This window comes from Ochotona princeps, chromosome 5 (assembly GCF_030435755.1).
Source record: "Ochotona princeps isolate mOchPri1 chromosome 5, mOchPri1.hap1, whole genome shotgun sequence".
NCBI lineage: Eukaryota > Metazoa > Chordata > Mammalia > Lagomorpha > Ochotonidae > Ochotona > Ochotona princeps.
The window spans coordinates 12,542,630-12,559,638 of NC_080836.1; the positions used below are offsets into that span (position 1 = coordinate 12,542,630).

Below are 17,009 nucleotides of genomic sequence, written 5' to 3' on the forward strand. Positions count from 1 at the left end.
CCTTATCAGTGCACCTGTTTGAGCCCTGGCTACTCTGTTTCCAGTCCAGTTTCCAGCTAGTGTGCTTAGAAGGGCAGAAGATGGACCAAGTTCTTGGACCCCTATTACATATGTGGAAGACCAGATGGAGGAGGACCAGGGCAATATCTGACCCTCGGCTACCTGCTCTGTCAAATGGACTTGCTCAGTAGGGGCAAGATTAGTGGAGACACTGCTGTAAAAAGTGAGTGAGGTCCTCAGTGCAAATGTGCCATTTACATTTATTCTTAAGACAACTGTTCTCACCCACCCCACTCCCCACTCATCCACCCACAACCTACCTGCCTGTTTCCATCCCTGGGGCCAGACTGTAAGGTCCAGGCAGAGATGACATTGAAGGCCTTGACCACGGTGCAGTTGGGGAAGAGGGAGGCCAGGTACTCGGCATTGGACTGGCGGTATTGGAGATGCTCCTGCTCTGTGGGGTTGCTCACATCCACCAGGATCTTGCCGGTCAGCTGGTCACTGAGCCCGCACAGCGAGGAGTAGTGTTCCCGGAACACAGCCACAAAGATGATCTCTGGGGAGCTCACCGCCTCCTCCTGGAAAGTCACCTGGGCTGCAGCGGGGAACAGCCCAGCCACACGCTTGGGGTTACGGCTTCCCACCACTACACTGAGGCCAGAGCACACCAGACGAGTGGCCAGGGAGCGGGCAAAATCCCCGCTGCCCAGGATACCCACTTTGGGGGCCCCGCTGGGGGCCTCAGCCAGGTTGCCATCGCTGTCCACCAGGCAATGGCTGATCAGAGGCTTGTCCATCTCTCCCGACATCCCAGTAGCTGTAAGACAAGACCGATACCTGCTCAGCGAGGGGTTCCTGGACCAGGCCCACTCCTACCTCCTTCCTTCTCCCAGTGGTCACCTAACAACATGACTTCATTGGGCATTATCTTGAGGATGGGAAAATAAACACTGGTCCTGTGTTTGGCTTTGCTTTGCATTCTGGGACTGACCTCTCACACTGTGCCTTAGGCTGACGTTAAGCAGCCCGAAGGCAGGGATGTATCTGACTCTGGCTCTCACTGTTTGCTGGGTAGTATTCACATTTGCAGAAGGAAGGAATGAATATTGTAACCCCAGTCTTCAACAAGGGTAGGACTAGGGAGATCTGGCCTTGAATGAGGTCTAGAGACAGACTGGGGCATCCTAGGATCTCCCCCATGGAACCTGCAATATGAGTGAACATGGAGGAATCCCCAGATGACATTTAAGTTGTTACCAACATCTACCAGACACGTGCTGCCTCAGGCAAGTGTGCAAGCCAACAGATGATCACGGGAGCATGAGCAGAGCCTGCGAGTGCGTCAGCAATAGCAAGTCACCTGATCTGCATCACAGCACACACTCACTTCTGAGGATTCTCCAAATACTTTTCAAAATCAGCACTATTGTGAAGCTAAGGTAGGCATTAGACCTTCCCTGGGTCTTGTTATTTCATGTGCTATGAAAGAAGCATGCATGTATAAAAAAGGTAGCATGAATGCAATTCCTATGTTTTTTTTAAAGAGATGTATGTGTGAAAGGCAGGATGACAAGAGACAGAAGGACAGACAAGAAAAAAGAATGTATTAATTGGGTCACTCCCCAAATGCCTGCAATAACAGGGGCTGGCAACTCCAACATGGGCCCTCACCTGAGTCAGCCATCCTCTGCTGCTTTCTGAGGCACATTATTAGCAGAGAGCAGATTTGGAGTGGAGCATCAAAGAGCTGCACTGGGAGTGGAGCAGCAGGGATTTGGACCAGTATTCTCATATGTGATCCTGGCATCACCAGCAGTGGTTTAACCTGCCACAGCGGTGCCCCTCCCCTATATTTTTTGACAGTATGTCTATCTAACCAGTTTTTGTTGTAGCCCCAGGTCACTTGCTCTTATGCCTGTAAGAGCATCACACTGAGCAGAAATCCACAGCCACATGGGCTGCTGGAGCCTGGTAGACAGAGGGGGTGCAGGAGTCCTGCTTGGAGTGGATAAGACAGCAGGTGTAGCATTTACCCTCTTCTCATTTTCCCAGAGCAACTTCCCTGGTACCCTCTGAACAAGGAATGAACCACAGCAGACTGAAGGACAGGCTCTCATGGAAGGTCCAGGAGGCTGTGGCTGGGCTCTGCCAGGAATCCCCTGTGTGTCCCTGGATAAGTTCCTACAGCTCTCTGGGCTCCAACTTCCAGCCTGTTTACAGAGATCACAACCCTGTTAGGCTTTCTGGCTTTGTTTTGATTTATTTGAGAAGAGGGAGGCAGAAGAGATATTGGGCCAGGTAGAAGCCGGGAGTTAGGAAGTCAAGCCAGATCAACTGCATGGAAGGCAGGGACCTGGCTACTTGACCCACTGCTTGTTTGCGTCCCAGAGTGCACGTTAGTAGGAAGCTGGGATTGGAAGCTGAGTGGGACTCAAACCCAGGCAAGTGTCCCATACTATATCTTAGACCATTGATAGTTTTTAGAAACTGTGACTTGGGTAGAAGCAGCTCCTCTGTCTGGATCGCCTATGGCCTGCCAACCCTGCTGTCTGACCTTTTGCTATTTGCTCCAGGGAAAGTCATGTTGCTCTCACAAGAACGGCAGGTACCAGGTACAAGTCTCCCCTATCTCTGAGACCAAGGCTCAGAGAAGATGGGGATCTTGCTCCAAGGGCCCAGATGGTCAGTGAGGGGAGGAATGGCCCTAGGGGATGGTGTTTGCTCTGCAACCCAAACATCACTCAGTATTGTCACCCAGCTAAGGACAGTAAGATGTACAGATGCCTGGGAGAGAGGCAGGACTGGGTTGGCATGGGCTGAGACGGGTCAGTATAATGGCGCCACCACACCCAAGATCAACTCCAAGAACACAGTTCCTGTCTTACAGTGCCCAGTGTGGGAGTTTCTCAGTTTCTGACACAGAGTCTGAGGGACCAGTACTGTGGTGCAGTGAGTTACGTAGATGCCTGAAGTGCGGGCCAGAGCACCGATTTCTAGCTGCTTGGCTTCTGATTCAGCTCCCTGTTAATACACCTAGGAAAGCAGTGGAAGACAGCCCAAGTGCTTGGGTCCCTGACATCCACATAGGAGACCTGGGTGGAGTTTCTGGTTCCTGGCTTCAGCTTGGCCAGGCCTTGGGTGATGAAGTCCTTGGGGGAATAAATCAGCAGATGGAAGATCTCACTTTCTCTCTCTCTCTCTGCTTTTCAAACACATCCTTTGAAAAAACTAAATCAGGTGGTTCTGAGACTCAGCCCACTTTCTCCTATAGGATAGCAGGGACAGGCAGACTTAAGGCACTGTCACTTCTGGCACAGATATGGTGGGCACCAGCCAGGACCTCCCTCTGTTCAGCTCCTGCTTGACCTGCCTGCAAAATGGGACAAGGTGTTTTCTGTTTGGTTCTGGGGGCATCTTCCAGTGATGGTGGGTGGGGTGGGGAGTGGAGAAGAGCCATCATTAAAGATGACAATATCTTTCTGGCCTGCATCGTCCCCACGCCCTGCCCAGCTGAGTATAGGCTGGGAACTATGTGCCCTTAGAAGACAAACAGGCAGGGTGGTGCTGAATATCCTGTTTGAGGCTGCTTAGCCAGGAGAGCCAGGCACTGCTGCTGGACAGCTTGCATTTGGCTCTCCTTCTGCCATGCACCAATCCTAGGACCCTGAAACTGTCAGGGCTCTAAAGAGACATGTCACACTTGCCTGCCCATCAGTGCATGCTGAACCCCAGACATGGCATCACGAGGTGTTTGGGGGTCACCCTTGAAGTTGCCTCCTTAGGCAGAGAGAAGCCATGGGCATGGACCTCGAGACTTGGGGCTGATCCTGTCCTTGCCCCTGGGACCGAAGCTCCCTGGGGTGTTCCTCCATGGCGAGGCGCTGCACCTACTGGCCCAGAATGGGTAGGGAAGCAGCTGGTTAAGGGGCTGGGTGGCTTTGGGCAGGTTGCTTGGCTCCTCTGTGCCAGGGTTCACTCATCTGGAGACAGCCATCAGACTTCCCTAAGGGGCACTGGCAGGACCAGCATGTGTGTGAGCCTGGAGTTGGCTCTCACAGGTCTGGCAGGCGCAGGTGCCTGTGGGTGTACGCGGTGACCTCCAAGTACTGCCTGGGCAGGGCCTATGGGAATGTCTTCTGCTATCCAGTGTCTAGCTCAAGGCCTTGCTGATGGACTGAGGTAGAGGTAGGAACAAGACAGGGGGTGCTAGTCCTGGCCCACCCCCCCAGATCCAGCACTGTTCCCATGGCCTGAGGGGGAGGGCTTGTCCAGTCCTGCCTGGACCTCCAGGGACCCTGCCTGCCCCAGGGCTTCTATTTATAGCTGCTGGCGAAGGAACAGCAAGGGATCAGATGGCAGCCACGCAGGCAGGCACAGCCAGGCAGACAGGCACGCACGGAGTCTTGTTCACCTCCTGCAGTAGTGGACAAAAGGGCATGTGGGCTGGGGTGTGTCCAAGCTCACAGTTCCCTCCCAGTTCCTAGCGGGGCCAAACCCAGGCTGTGTTTGTGGCTTGGGAGGGTCTGCTCTGCAAACAGGCACGATGTGGGTGGGCCCCCACTGCTTTTCCTTGTGGCTGGATCACATGTCTTCAGACATGGAGGTGCCGTGCTTTATCCTACAGGGGCAACAGGCAGCACTCGCTTTAAGACAAACCGGACAGCTCCCCATACCGAAGCTAGGGTCACCCCAAGCCCATCAAGCTTCATCTCTTTAGCTGTCTCTGCCCCTCCACCTCTCTTTTTTCTTCCTTCCCTTCCTTCTTCCTTCCCTCCCTCCCTTACCTTGTTGCCTCAGAGCTATCAGTCTGTTAAAGTCCCCCAACCCTCACCCCCAGACCCTGCTATGCCAGAAATCTAGAAAATGTAGACAGCTGCCGAAGGGGAGAGAGATCTTGCAAACCTGGCTAGCAGCGATGCATTGCTATGTATATAAAGGACTCTAGCAACTCAACATTAAAAAGAGAACCTATGTGGAAATGGGCAAAAGGTTTGAGAAGAGGTTCTTCCAAGGTAGACAGGGGAATGGAATGGCTGAGAAGCAGGTGAAAAGACACTCAAACTTCATGAGCCCTCAGGCAAACACAAATGAAACCCACAATTAGTTGCCATGGCTTATCCATTAGAATGGCTATCATAGTCTTGAAATTGAGCAGTAAAAGGGCAGGGCCAGTGCTGTGGCTCAGAGGGTGAAGCAATTGTCTGTGATTCCACCCGGTACCTGGTATCAGAGCACTAGTTCAAGTCCTGGTTGCTCTGTTTCTGATTTAGCTCCCTGTGAATGCGCCTGGAAGAGCAATGGAAGACAGTCCAAACCTTTGAGTATCTGACTCCCATGGAGTTCCTGGCTCCTGGCTTGGACCTAGTCCAGCTCTGGCTGTTGTGGGCATTTGGGGAGTGAATCAGAGAAGGAGAACTCTCTCTCTTTTTAACTTTGCCTTCAAATAAACAAATCTCTTTTAAAAAAAATGTCATAAAAATGGAATTGACCACGGTAGTGATGGTTACACAGCTGTGGGCAGACTGAAACCCACTGGAGTGTACACTTTAGATGCATGCATTGTATGGCGTGAAAGTGTCACACATGGGTCCTGGAGACCTAATGGCTATTTTGAAAAGCTGTTTTAAATAGAAATGGAGATGCCATGCAGCCTGATAGGCGTGTGAATGAACTACAAGTGAGAGCTGGAGAACATTTCGTGAACTCGATGCATGGATCCTCAAACATGTGTTGGTGGGTCTAACAGTTCGCTGCTACGTGTGGCCTCACTGGGTCACTTCACTGTCTCCTGCACTGTCTAAGCCACAGGCCAGAACCTGCCTTTGCTGTATAGGAGACAGTACCTGGGGGTGAGCAGTTTTGTTGACCTCAAGAGACACTGAGTGTTGGCTCCCATAGCCATGCCTCTGGACTCCCGCCATGCCAGCAGACAGCTGCACAGGGACATGCCAGGTGCTGTGGTCTGAGGTCTGAGGCCCACCCACCAGCCCTCGGATGGTCGGTAAAAAGGGACAGGTGTGTACCAATGGGTGGGGAAGCAGGGGGCGTCATCGGCTGCTCCCCCACATGTTCACGAGTCTCTATAAAGTTGGGTAGCCAGAAGTCTGCCCATTTGCAAAGTATGGGATTAGCTAGGATTAGTTCCTTTCCAGCCTCCTGGCTTCTCCCTCCTTTAATTAGGCACAGGATCAGATTAATCCTTGGCCCTCGGCCAGGCTGTTCCCTGCAGTGTAGCCTTTAGAACATAGCTCAATGCACGATCCAGGGTCTTTGGCTAAACTCCCTGGAGTTTAGGAATATGGCCTGACCACTCCTCAACCAGGCATGGCGTGGGCCAGACACCAGTACCTTTCTGGGTTGGTGCCGTTGTCTGCCAGGCAGGTGACGTCACTCACTTATTTTCATGGTCTGACGGATGTATTCTGTGAAATCAGTAAATACCTCTCTCCAGGCCTCTTAAATTCACTCATTTTCCATTTTGTTCCCTGCCTTTCGAAGATTTTTTTTCCTCCCAAATCCTCTTGTCTGCATAAAGCAGAAATAGATGTGCCTGAATCAATAGTGTGCTGTCTGCCAACTGGAAAAAAAAAAAACTTACTTGAAAATGTTCTAAGAATGCTGCTCTGAGATAATGTCCTGTGTGGTCACATGCCTCCTGACAGTGGAAAGAATCAGGTGCTGCTGACTGGGGCCCGGAGGAGGCAGTGGAGCGGGGACAGGGGCACAGAGAGGCCCCTGTCTGGTTTCCATGCCACAGGCAACTGTCTTTGTACCCCTGTCTCTCTCCTTCCTGGACTCCAACTCCTTGTAGGTGGAACCGAGTGCAAGCCACATTAGAAGCATCACTTAACATGGTGCCTAGCACCCATCAGTGTCCCTTAGATTCCACCAACATTCTCTTAGGTGCCTCAGGCTCAGAATTCTCTTTTTGATACTGTGGGTCCAGGAATGATGCCTTGAAAACCACTGCAGTAGATGGCATCCCAAGGGATGAAGCTTAGGGTGTGTGAGTGAACGAACCACCTGCATGCTGGAGTCCCTTGCTGACTCCTCTCCCAGCTCTCCCTTCTCCTGCCATACCTCCCCCACAAGGCACCGGCTCTCCCTTGTTTGCTCTGTCTTTGGAATCAGCTGCCTGCACCCAATCCCTGCACACCCCTCAGCTGTCCAGAACAGGGTATCTTTCTGATGAAAAGGTGGTTAAAGTGCCAGTGCCCTGACCACACGCAGCTTCAGGCTTGGGGGTGCCCATGAAGCTCCCACAGTGGAAGGAAGAGTGTCCGTCCTGGCTGGCTGATCGGGGGTTCCCAGTAGTGGTTTCCTCTCTCGGCTCTTTCCCTCCCACCACTGGACAGCCTGGCTTGGAAGAATTGCTTCTTGGGACAGTTCATTCTCACCTCCCTGCCCCCTGCCCTCCCTCACCCCTACACACTAGCAGGATAGTGATCAGAGCTGACTGACAAGAGGAAAGGAAAAGACCCAGGGGTTAGCATCAAGGCTTGGGGCTCCACACAGAGTATGGGGACACTGATACCCCAGGACCCGCCAGGGACGTTAGGATCCGCATGCAGGGTACCGTCTGGAGTAGTACAGTGCATAGACGGGGCAGTTATACTGAACGGTCAGTGCAGCCAAGTGTGTCCCAGGAAGTCCCCTCTTGGACAGTTATGCCCTGGGAAGCTCCTATGCACTTAGCATGGAGCAGGGGCCTAGAGCCATGCTGGTGGCCAGAAGTTCTGGCATGAGGGCCTGGCTGGTGGCTGTGAGTGCCCAGGGAGCTCAGGTGCAGGAGGACAGCCAGCTCCTTACGTGCTGCTCGCTCAGTCCCACCTGCCTGCTGGTTTTAAGGCTGCAGGGACAGCTTCTTCTGCAGCCTCAGCGTCTGGGGTCGGGCAGTTTCCTGCTTTCCAGGGAGGCTAGGAGTTGTGAGGCCTGGGGCCCGTGGGTCTCGCAGGCTGTGGCTGCTCCCATCCTACCCTTGCCAAGGGGCAGACTTTGCAGAGTCAGGGCTGGCTGGGCCTCAGGGAGGAGAGAAGCAGCCAAGATCGCCAGAGCCAGCTCCAGAAATTTTGCCAGAAGAGCTCGGCTTGCCTCAAGTTGTGCCTGGATCTTGAGCACACTCCCCACCTCACCCCCTGCCTTGGCTTGCCCAGTCTTTTCCAGGAAGCATCTGGGGGTGGGGGGAACCCTGCTTTGTGGTCTCCAGGGTACACTGAAGTCGGCCAAGCTCTCTGTATGGGAAGGAGTGTGCTCAGCCACCCACTGCGGGCCAGCTGTAACCTTCACAGGAGCTGGGCTGGGGTGGGTCCCACCTTTCTCCTGTACCTAAGACAGAAGGGATACTTCACACTATGGGATTCACTGTGCACTTCCGCCATGTTGCTTCAGGCCACACACACTGGCACACTTTCCTGTCACCCTACCAGAGAGCGCCCACTTAGAACTTTGTGTCATCGCCTGGCCTGAGACCTGGCACCCTGCAGGTCCATTGAGGACAAGAGATAGTGCGAGTGAGTGAGTCTTGGCTACTCCTGCCAGGCCCCTGCCGGGGTGATCCTACACCCAGGGGTGGGGAAGTCGAGATGCTATGAGGTCCTAAACCCTGCCATGGCCTGTGATGATGCTGCTGGTACTGGGCAAGCATCATAGGGGGGTCTGGATGAACCTTGTGGACAGATGTGAAAACAAAATCCTACAGCTCTGGCCAAAATGGAAAAAAAAAATCAAACGCCAGTTGGGAGGTGAGTCGGGGTGCGGCTTGCTACGGAATGAGTCACCGACTCCGGGGCCATGGGCATGTGAGCCAGGGCACAGTGAACATTCGGCTATGGGGCTGAGGGTGGGCAGAGCTGTGAGGGACAGGCAGGGCCTGCTGTGGCGACGAGCAGCTGTGCAGTTTCTCCAGCCTGTCCTTCTAGCCTAGTTTACCACTGCCCACCCTGTGAGATCCTGCGCTCAGCCTATACGTTGAATCTTACCCGCCCTTTTCTCTAACAAACAGGAGTCAAAGTCCAACAGCAAGGTTCAGCTCCTCCCTGGGGCAGATTTTGTGAGGACTCTGCCCATCCCAGGGGTTCCCTGCAGCTCAAGACGCAGGATGTGGCCGTCCCAGGGGCGTGGATGGTCAGTCCCCTCTCCCCTCCATCCTAGATGCAAATGTTGATTTCATCCCAGCTCTTTCCACTTTGTTTTCCCGGCATGTCCCAGCCAGGGAAAATGAACCACAGTTTCTAGAAAGTTCTTCCTTCTCTATACGTCTGGGATGTATCCTGGGTTCCATCCTTGAGTGGAAAATGCACTGAATGCCCCTTTCCTACCACATGCCTTAGCCAGGCGACCCAGTGCACCGCGGAGCCTCAGCTGCTTTCCTCTTGTGACTGAACCACCTTCAGGGCTGCCCAGGGAAACAGCAAAGTCCCAAATTCCAAGGATGCATTCCTACCACATGCACAGTTAAGTCAGGTGACCAGAAGTTCAACTATCAGACACATTCCAAGCTCACTGCCAAGCTCTCGGTTCTGTTCCCTGCAGGTGAAGCTCCAGTGCTGGACGCAGCAACGGCCTGAGCCCAGCCCACAAATGCAGAGAGATCACCGTGCCCTGTGGAAGGCTGTCACTACTTCTACTTCGCAAGTGATAAGACGGAGGGCCAGACAGCCAATGCAACTTCCTCTCAGCCCGAGAGCTGGCTCTTGCCTGACCCCCTCCGTGGTGCCCTAGTGGCCTCCAGTTCCTACTTTCCAGCTGCCCCTATGGTCACCATGGGTGTGAGTAACAAGCAGTTACCCGAGTGGCACCAGACACTGCCATCCAGTCACTTCCTCTCTGCGGTCACTCACATTTTCCAGTCTTCCCATCCAAGGCAGTTGTAACAAATCTGCGCTGCCCTTCAGCCCAGATGCCCTATGCCGGCTGCACACTCCCCAGGCCTTGATTCTTCTGGGTCCACTCACGTTGAGGGGTCTGGGGGGCTCTATCTGTCCCAGGTTCCTCTGCCCAGCCTTTTAGAGTAGGCTTGCAGAGAGACGTGACAGAGGAGACCAGTCTCGATCAGGATTTACTAGCTGGGTGACAGTCACATGCATCTTATTTGGTGTATTTGTGCTTCCTCTTGGGGGCATTTCCCTCTCTGATGGAACTTGAATCATTTACGGTTACTTTTCTGGTAATATTGCCTGGAATCCTTATCTAGACAGTATAAAGAAAATCATTATATTTTTAAAGGGAAGGCGGAGAAAGAAAAGATGGTTTAGGCACATGGACACACACATACACACATACACAGAAATTTGGTCTTAGGGAAGACAGAAGTTGATCACCCCACCCCTTTGCAAACTCCAAGTGAATGAATAATTTATGGAGCTTTTTACAAACACTGCAATTTTCAAGTCATTCTAGAAAAAAAAATCCGGTTCCATTACTTGCAGCCGCAGTTCTGTGATAAGCCCATGCAAAAATGATTACCAATAAGTAAAATTTATAATCCCCGAGAGACCTGCCATCTACAGAAATGCATTGCCAATATGCATATCTTTGGGGGGGAAAAAAAAAAAGAAAGACAGACACACCAGGGTCCAGAAGGCTGATTTCTCTCACTAACCGAAGGTTCCACTCTGAGCAATCTTTGAACCCTTCACTTTACAAATGCTCCCAATAGCCAAGACTCTACTGATACCCAAGCTTTCAGAGCCTCACGAGCCTGTGCTCCTGCTACCCCTCACTCCAAGGTGGATAAGTTCTCTGGCAGTTGCTGAGCTCTTCCCACCCCCTGGACATGCAAGGGCACACCCTGGGGCAGGCTAGGGGCTGCCAGGGCTGAGGGCAGGGGCCCACCATTCCTCATGCCACCCTGGACCTGGGTGGGCCCAGCCAGACTCACCTCCAACGACAGGCAGGTGTGACATCAGGCTGCTCAAAGGGTCTCCAGCCGGCTCCAGCCTGACTTTGGTTCTGACCTGTGGCTTCCCAGTTGCATGCACAGCTGGGTTGCACTCCCTCCCCACCCCCAGCAGCCTGCAAATTCCAGCTCCGGGCCACAGGGACGAGACCGGGAGTGGTGACTGATGCTCGGGCAGAGAGAGCACTGAGAGTGAAGAGCTCTGCCGGGAGACTTCCTGTTTGGGGAGGAAACCTCACTGGTGATAATTAGTGGCTCAGACTCCAAGGCCTCAGCCACAGGAACTGAGGGGGACAGCCAGCTGAGCCCAGGATGCATAAAACTCAGTCAATGGCATCCAGGCTGTCCCACCATCCCCCCCGCCCTGCCCCACGCATGCACAGGGAGGAGAGGGAGGGAGGAAGAGGCGTTTACTTTGCAGCATACAAAACCCAACATGAAGACTGCAGAAAAGTGATCATTTATCAATGCCTACGGGGGTAATGGATTGCATGCAGCCTGGCTGTTGCTGGCTTAGTGAAGATTTTGTCAGCTTTTCATGCCAATGAAGGCATCACTCTCCACTTGCTGTTCCACAGTGTCCAAGGCCCCTTTTACCCAAGCACTACCTCCTACAGGCATCTCCTTGGTGGCCAGCCCAAGTAGCCAGCGTGCACAAAACCCATTGTCCACCACTCCTCCTTCTCCAAGTCCTGCCCTCCCCATGCGGCCAATGCTTCCGCCTTAGCTCTTGACCTTGACCAAATCCCCTGCCTTGAGGATACAGCCCAAGCCCTTGGGGGTGCTTCAGCCAACTCCCCCTAACCCCTGCTCTGAGAGCAGTGGCAGCTATGCACTTGGCGGACAGCCTTTGACAGACCTGGGGTCAATTTAGGTTCAGCCCCATGTCGGCAGCAGGATCGAAGGTAGGCTGTTCTGATGAGGGAGTGCAACAGTAAGGTGAGCACCCCTAAACTTGCACCTGACTGAGAATTGCCCTTGTGTGCACCTGCTCCCAGCTTTGCTGTGATGCACTTCTCACCCAGGATCCCAAGTCTCTCTCTCTGCTGCTGTGGTTGCTCTACTGGTCACCACACAATGTCAGCTGAGGATGGGGACCTATTCCGCACTCTGACCTGTTCTGTCTGGCCATAGACACTGGTTGTGCCAGGGGGCTCAGAGATTGGGGACAATTGTTAGAGATACCAGAAGCCACCAGAGGGACTAGAAACTTACAGTGCAGGTTCCCAATATTCCCGCTTCAGCAGATGTATGTGTGTGGGAAGGAAAGGGGTGGGGCAGGGCTGGGGGAGGCACTCAGGGCTCTGCTCCTATTGATACAGCATGGGGCAGGTCCTGGAAGGCTCCCGGTCGGTGGTAGCACCTGCTCCAGAGGTTCTCACTGTATCTGGGGCTCCCATGGTCCTGGGAAGCTCCTCTCTCTTCTGTTCTCCATGCATACCCACAGCAGACATAGTCATGGGAGGAAAACAGACTGCCCTAGCCCTCAGTCATACCCAGGCTGGCCCTGCCGTGTTATTGGTCATGTGCGGGCCTTGCTGGTCACCTGGAAAGCCCCCCAACACAATATGCTCATAAGCCTGCTGTGACCCTGTGTAGGCCCCGGCACATGGCTGTGCAGCCAGGATGACTTGACTGTTGAGTGTCAGCCTGGCCACTGCCAAGGCCCATGCATGTAAATCCCAGCCAATTAGGAATGTCACAAATGCATCATCCCCGTGGCCTGGCAGCCATCTCACAAGCTCCTGGTCCTGCCATCACACATCCTGTGGAGCCCTGTGGTCTGCAGGTAGACTGAGAGGCTCCATCCACCCTGTAAGGCTGAGGAGGCCCATCCACCAATGTCCAGCCTCCTTTATATTTATGCCTGTGTTTGGCTTTAGCACCCTGAGGTTGTCCCTGCCCAGTTTCATCTCTTACGTGTCATAGCTCAAGAAGGCTTAAAACAGGGCTGCCTGTTCAATTCCTACCTGGCTCTCATCAGGCCACAAGCCAGAGACAGCTACCTGATTGCAGAACATGCCAAGTCCACTTTGTACCTGTCCTGCAGGTGGCGCTGGTGAGGCAGTAGGACAGCCTGGCTGGCAAGCGCTGTATATTGAGAAATTCTCCAGCCACAGGGAACTTACCCTGCTCAAGCAGTGAACCTTGGTCTAATCAAATCTATGTTTCTAGTGAGGTGCAAAACCTTCTTCTGCCCAAGGACTGAGAATCTGCATGGAATTTCTGGTTCATTCACTCACTCTCTGATCTCCCCTGATCAGAGATGCCCAAACCCTGATCCCTGATAGAAAGCATAGCCAGAAATACTTCCAGTGTTGGGGGTGGGAAGGAGGCACATTTGCGCATTTGAATCCCAGCTCATTTAAGCTGTGTTTCCTTGCTCTCACTAACACTGTTCCCTCACTTGTGTTCAGTGACATCTGGGTGAGCGGGTGGAGCCACTGCAACCATGGTCCCAATGGGTTAAGCAGGCAACTACTTATGGGTGCTGGTTTGAGTCCCAGCTGCTCCACTTCTGATCCAGCTCCCTGCTAATGTGTCTGCAAAAGCAGGGAAATTTGGCCCAGGTGCTTGGGCCCCTGCACCTCATAGGAGACCTGGAAGAAGCTGTTGGCTGCAGTCTGGCCTAGTCCTGGCTGTGGCAGCCATTTAGGTAGGTAACCAGTGGATAGAAGATCTCTCTCTGTAACTCTACTTCTCAAATACTTTAAAAAAATTTAAAGGAAATATTCAGAGGATACGGGTGAGGCACTCATTCTTTTTTTTTTAAGATTTATTTATTTTTATTGCAAAATCAGATATACAGAGAAGAGGAGAGAGAGAGGAAGATCTTCTGTCCGATGATTCACTTCCCAAGTGAGCGCAACAGTCGGTACTGTGCCGATCCAGAGCCAGGAGCCAGGAACTTCCTCCAGGTTTCCCACATGGGTGCAGGGTCCCAAAGCTTTGGGCCGTCCTCGACTGCTTTCCCAGGCCACAAGCAGGGAGCTGGATGGGAAGTGGAGCTGCCAGGACTAGAACCGGTACGCATATGGGATTCCAGGGCATTCAAGATGAGGACTTTAGCCGGTAGGCCACCACACCGGGCATGAGGCACTCATTCTCCCAGGAGGGGGACTCAGTCAATTTTTGTTGGATGAACAAAAGATATGGCCAAATTTGGACATGGGTATAGTCAGCGGTTAGGAGTATCAGGTTTGGAGTGGAAAGTAGAGGTTAGAATTGCACAAGTCCTTGAGAAAGCTGCATGGCTCTTCAGAGTCTCCAACGGACAGAGGTGCTCCTGTCCTGTGTAGAAGGTGCATGGTCCAGGGGCAAGGGGCTAAGCAGCTGAGCACAGATGGGAGGCTGTGCTGATGGGCAGGCAGATGGATTAAACCCTCCCCTTGCAAGTGCCGAGATCCCATATGGCCACTGGTTCATATCCTGATTGCTCCACTTCCTTTCCAGCTCCTTGCTTTTGGACCCAAAGCCTTGGGACCCTGCATCTGTATATAGGAGACCTGGAAGAAGCTCCTGGCACCTGGCTTCAGATCAGCTCAGCTCTGGCTGTTGTGGCCACTTGGGGAATGAACTAGCAGAGAGAATATCTTTCTCTCTGTCTTTCCTTCTCTCTCTAAATCTGCCTTTCCAATAGAACGAAATAAAATCTTAGATAAAATAAAATCTTAAAATAAAAAAAGTAAAATAAAATTCAGAGGCCCCTTCCTGTCCAGATACTAAGAAGCATGTCATGGCAAGTTCATCTTCCTCAGCTGGGACCTGCCCAGCCCAGGGAGACCTGGCCAGGTCGGGTGGGCAGGGCAGGAAGGGGTGGATCCAGGCTTGGGGAGAGCCTATGTCCCCGAATGGCCTGCTTCCCTGCACCACCCCAGCCCACTGAGTTGTCCGTGTGCAGGCTGGATAGAGAGACAAAGCAGGTGCACAGAGCCTGCTCCCAGGCCGAGAGGCATGCAGCCAAGACACGGAGCTGGAAACCTTGGGACTTGGAAGTGAGGCCAGCTCTGCAGCAGACATGGGGGCCTTGGAGACTGTCTGGGCCTCAGTAGCTTTCTCTGGAGGAACTGAGGGGTTCAGACTGGAGGAGCAACGAGGCAAGGCTGGAAAGTCCCAGCTGAGGAAGCCTCTGATGGTGACTGTGCTCCCTCAGCTCAGCGCTTTACACAATTAGCCCCCACCCCCACCTCTAGACTGGCACATATCCTTCCTGTTTTATAGGGGGGTATCAGGTTCCAAGGCCTTGGCAAGGATGTGCAGATGAGCAGCCATGGTTCTGAGAGCTGGCATGTCAAGTCCCCCCGGCCTCAAAGTCAGGCTCTCTCCTCTATAGTCGGCCCGCCGCCTCCCTGCCCAGGGCTCTGGTGCGCAGCTTCAGATTGGGGCCAACAACTTTCGCTTTTTCACTCCCTGAAGCCCCGCCTTGCACTCTGCTTTCTGATAAGTCGAAAGACAGGGAAGGTCACTGGCAAGGACAGGAAAGCACTGGCAGGAGAGGAAGTCTGCACGTTCGACGTCTCCAGGGGCTGGAGAGTAGATGGCAGGTTGTGCAACACTCAGGTGTACTGGTGGTCCAGCCACAGCTCACTGCCAGGCTTGAACCCAGCATCACTCCAGGCCAACTGTCTTCCCAGTTTGTCTGTGGGAGGCACCTTCCACCACTCAGTCTGGTAGGGAAGCTGGGTCCTCCTCCCCTGCCTCTCCACAACCATTCACCCATCAGACATCTCTCAGGCACCTGCTCCTCACCAGCCCCTCAGCTGAGGACACAGAGGTGTAAAACGCAGTCTGGACCTGGCAAGTGCTCCTGGCTGAGTGGGTCAGCCCTGGGTAGGGACATAGGTAAACCTTGAAAGTCACTGGGGGTGGGGGGTACACCCAGCTGAGACCGTTTGGTCCCCAGTATGTATTGTGGGAGTTCCCCAGGATTCCCTGAGGACAAAGCCCATCTCTCCACTAGGAGATGCCAAGTCAGCCACATTGGGGTTCAAATCTCACTTCTGTAACTTGCTCTCTGTGCGGCTCCATCTCCCTATGTGGAACAACAGATAGCCACAGCGCCTTCCTGTTGCGAAGATTACCGGGGACATTTGCACTCAGCCAGGAACCTGGCACACACCTCAACGTTAACATAGGTTTGCTATGCATTTTATCGCGGCCACGCTAGACTCGATAGTAGCGCGGGGTAGGGATGAGGAGTGTATTTCTGGGGCCTGACTCTTTGCCCAAGGCGATCAAAGTCCCGATCACGCCTCTCGGGGCAGCCCGCCCCCCAATTTCGGGGAAATGGACAGGATGAGGAACTTTGCCGGGAAGGGGTCTCTGCGGGCAGAGGCGAACTCTGCACGCACACTGCCCAGCCTCTGCTAGATCGGGCTTCCCCTACGGGGCTGCGACGATCCAGGAAGGTCCCGCCCACGGCCGCAGGGTCCTCCCTTGGGACGGACGGGCCCGCGTCGCGGGGTAGTTCCGAGGACCTGTGCCCTGGCAAGGGGCCGCCCCTGAGGGCGCTTGCCGGAGCTCAGTTCTTTCAGCTCTCGGGACGCCCGCAACTCCCCCACCCCTCCCAGCATATGCGGTTTCCGCCCCTAGAGAAGGAAGCGCAGGGGCTGAGAGGGTATGGGGCCAGCTTGTCCGCTGCCGGGCGCACGTGGCGCGGTCCCCGGGTGGGGTGGGGGTCTCGCGCAGACGCGCGGGGATGGCGCAAGGTGCAGGTGGGTGGGCTCCCGGGCTGGGGTCTCCAGAGGCCGGCGCAGTGACAGGGGCAGGACACTCACCTCTGCGGCCCGCCGCTTGGAGCCACGGCAGTAGCAGCGGAGACGCGTGCAGGTCCACGGTAGAGGCGGCGGCTCGGCCCCTGGCTCCTCCTCTCCTTTCTCCGCGCCCCACCCGCCCACAAGGGCCGGACCTGCCCTGGTGGTGGCCGCCTGCCAGCACGCCGCCCTCTTGCTTATCCGGCTCGGCCACGTCCCGGAGGGCCACAATCGGGCAGCCTCAGCGTCCCGGGTAGCCGTCCCCGGCTACCACTCTCCTTTCCTGGCCCGGCATTGCGCGCCACTTCATCGGGTACACGTGGCTAAAGGAAGTAGATCTCTGGGACCAACAGCTA

General features: G+C 54.2%; 1 protein-coding gene across 2 annotated transcripts in view; it reads right to left on the minus strand.

Moving 5' to 3' along the window:
- STEAP3 (STEAP3 metalloreductase) overlaps positions 1 to 16,774 on the minus strand; it is a 31,833-nt gene extending 15,059 nt beyond the window's left edge. The window contains exons 1-2 of one of the 2 annotated variants that reach the window (XM_058664401.1): positions 10,883 to 11,077; positions 321 to 820 (exon numbers count right to left, since the gene is read on the minus strand). In XM_058664401.1, coding sequence (XP_058520384.1) covers positions 321 to 820; positions 10,883 to 10,907 — 525 coding nt within the window. In that variant the 5' untranslated portion in view covers positions 10,908 to 11,077. Of the gene's footprint in view, positions 1 to 320; positions 821 to 10,882; positions 11,078 to 16,677 lie in introns of those variants that run through there. The other variant, XM_004589344.2, reaches the window with a different exon arrangement.
- Between the last annotated feature and the right edge of the window lie 235 nt (positions 16,775 to 17,009).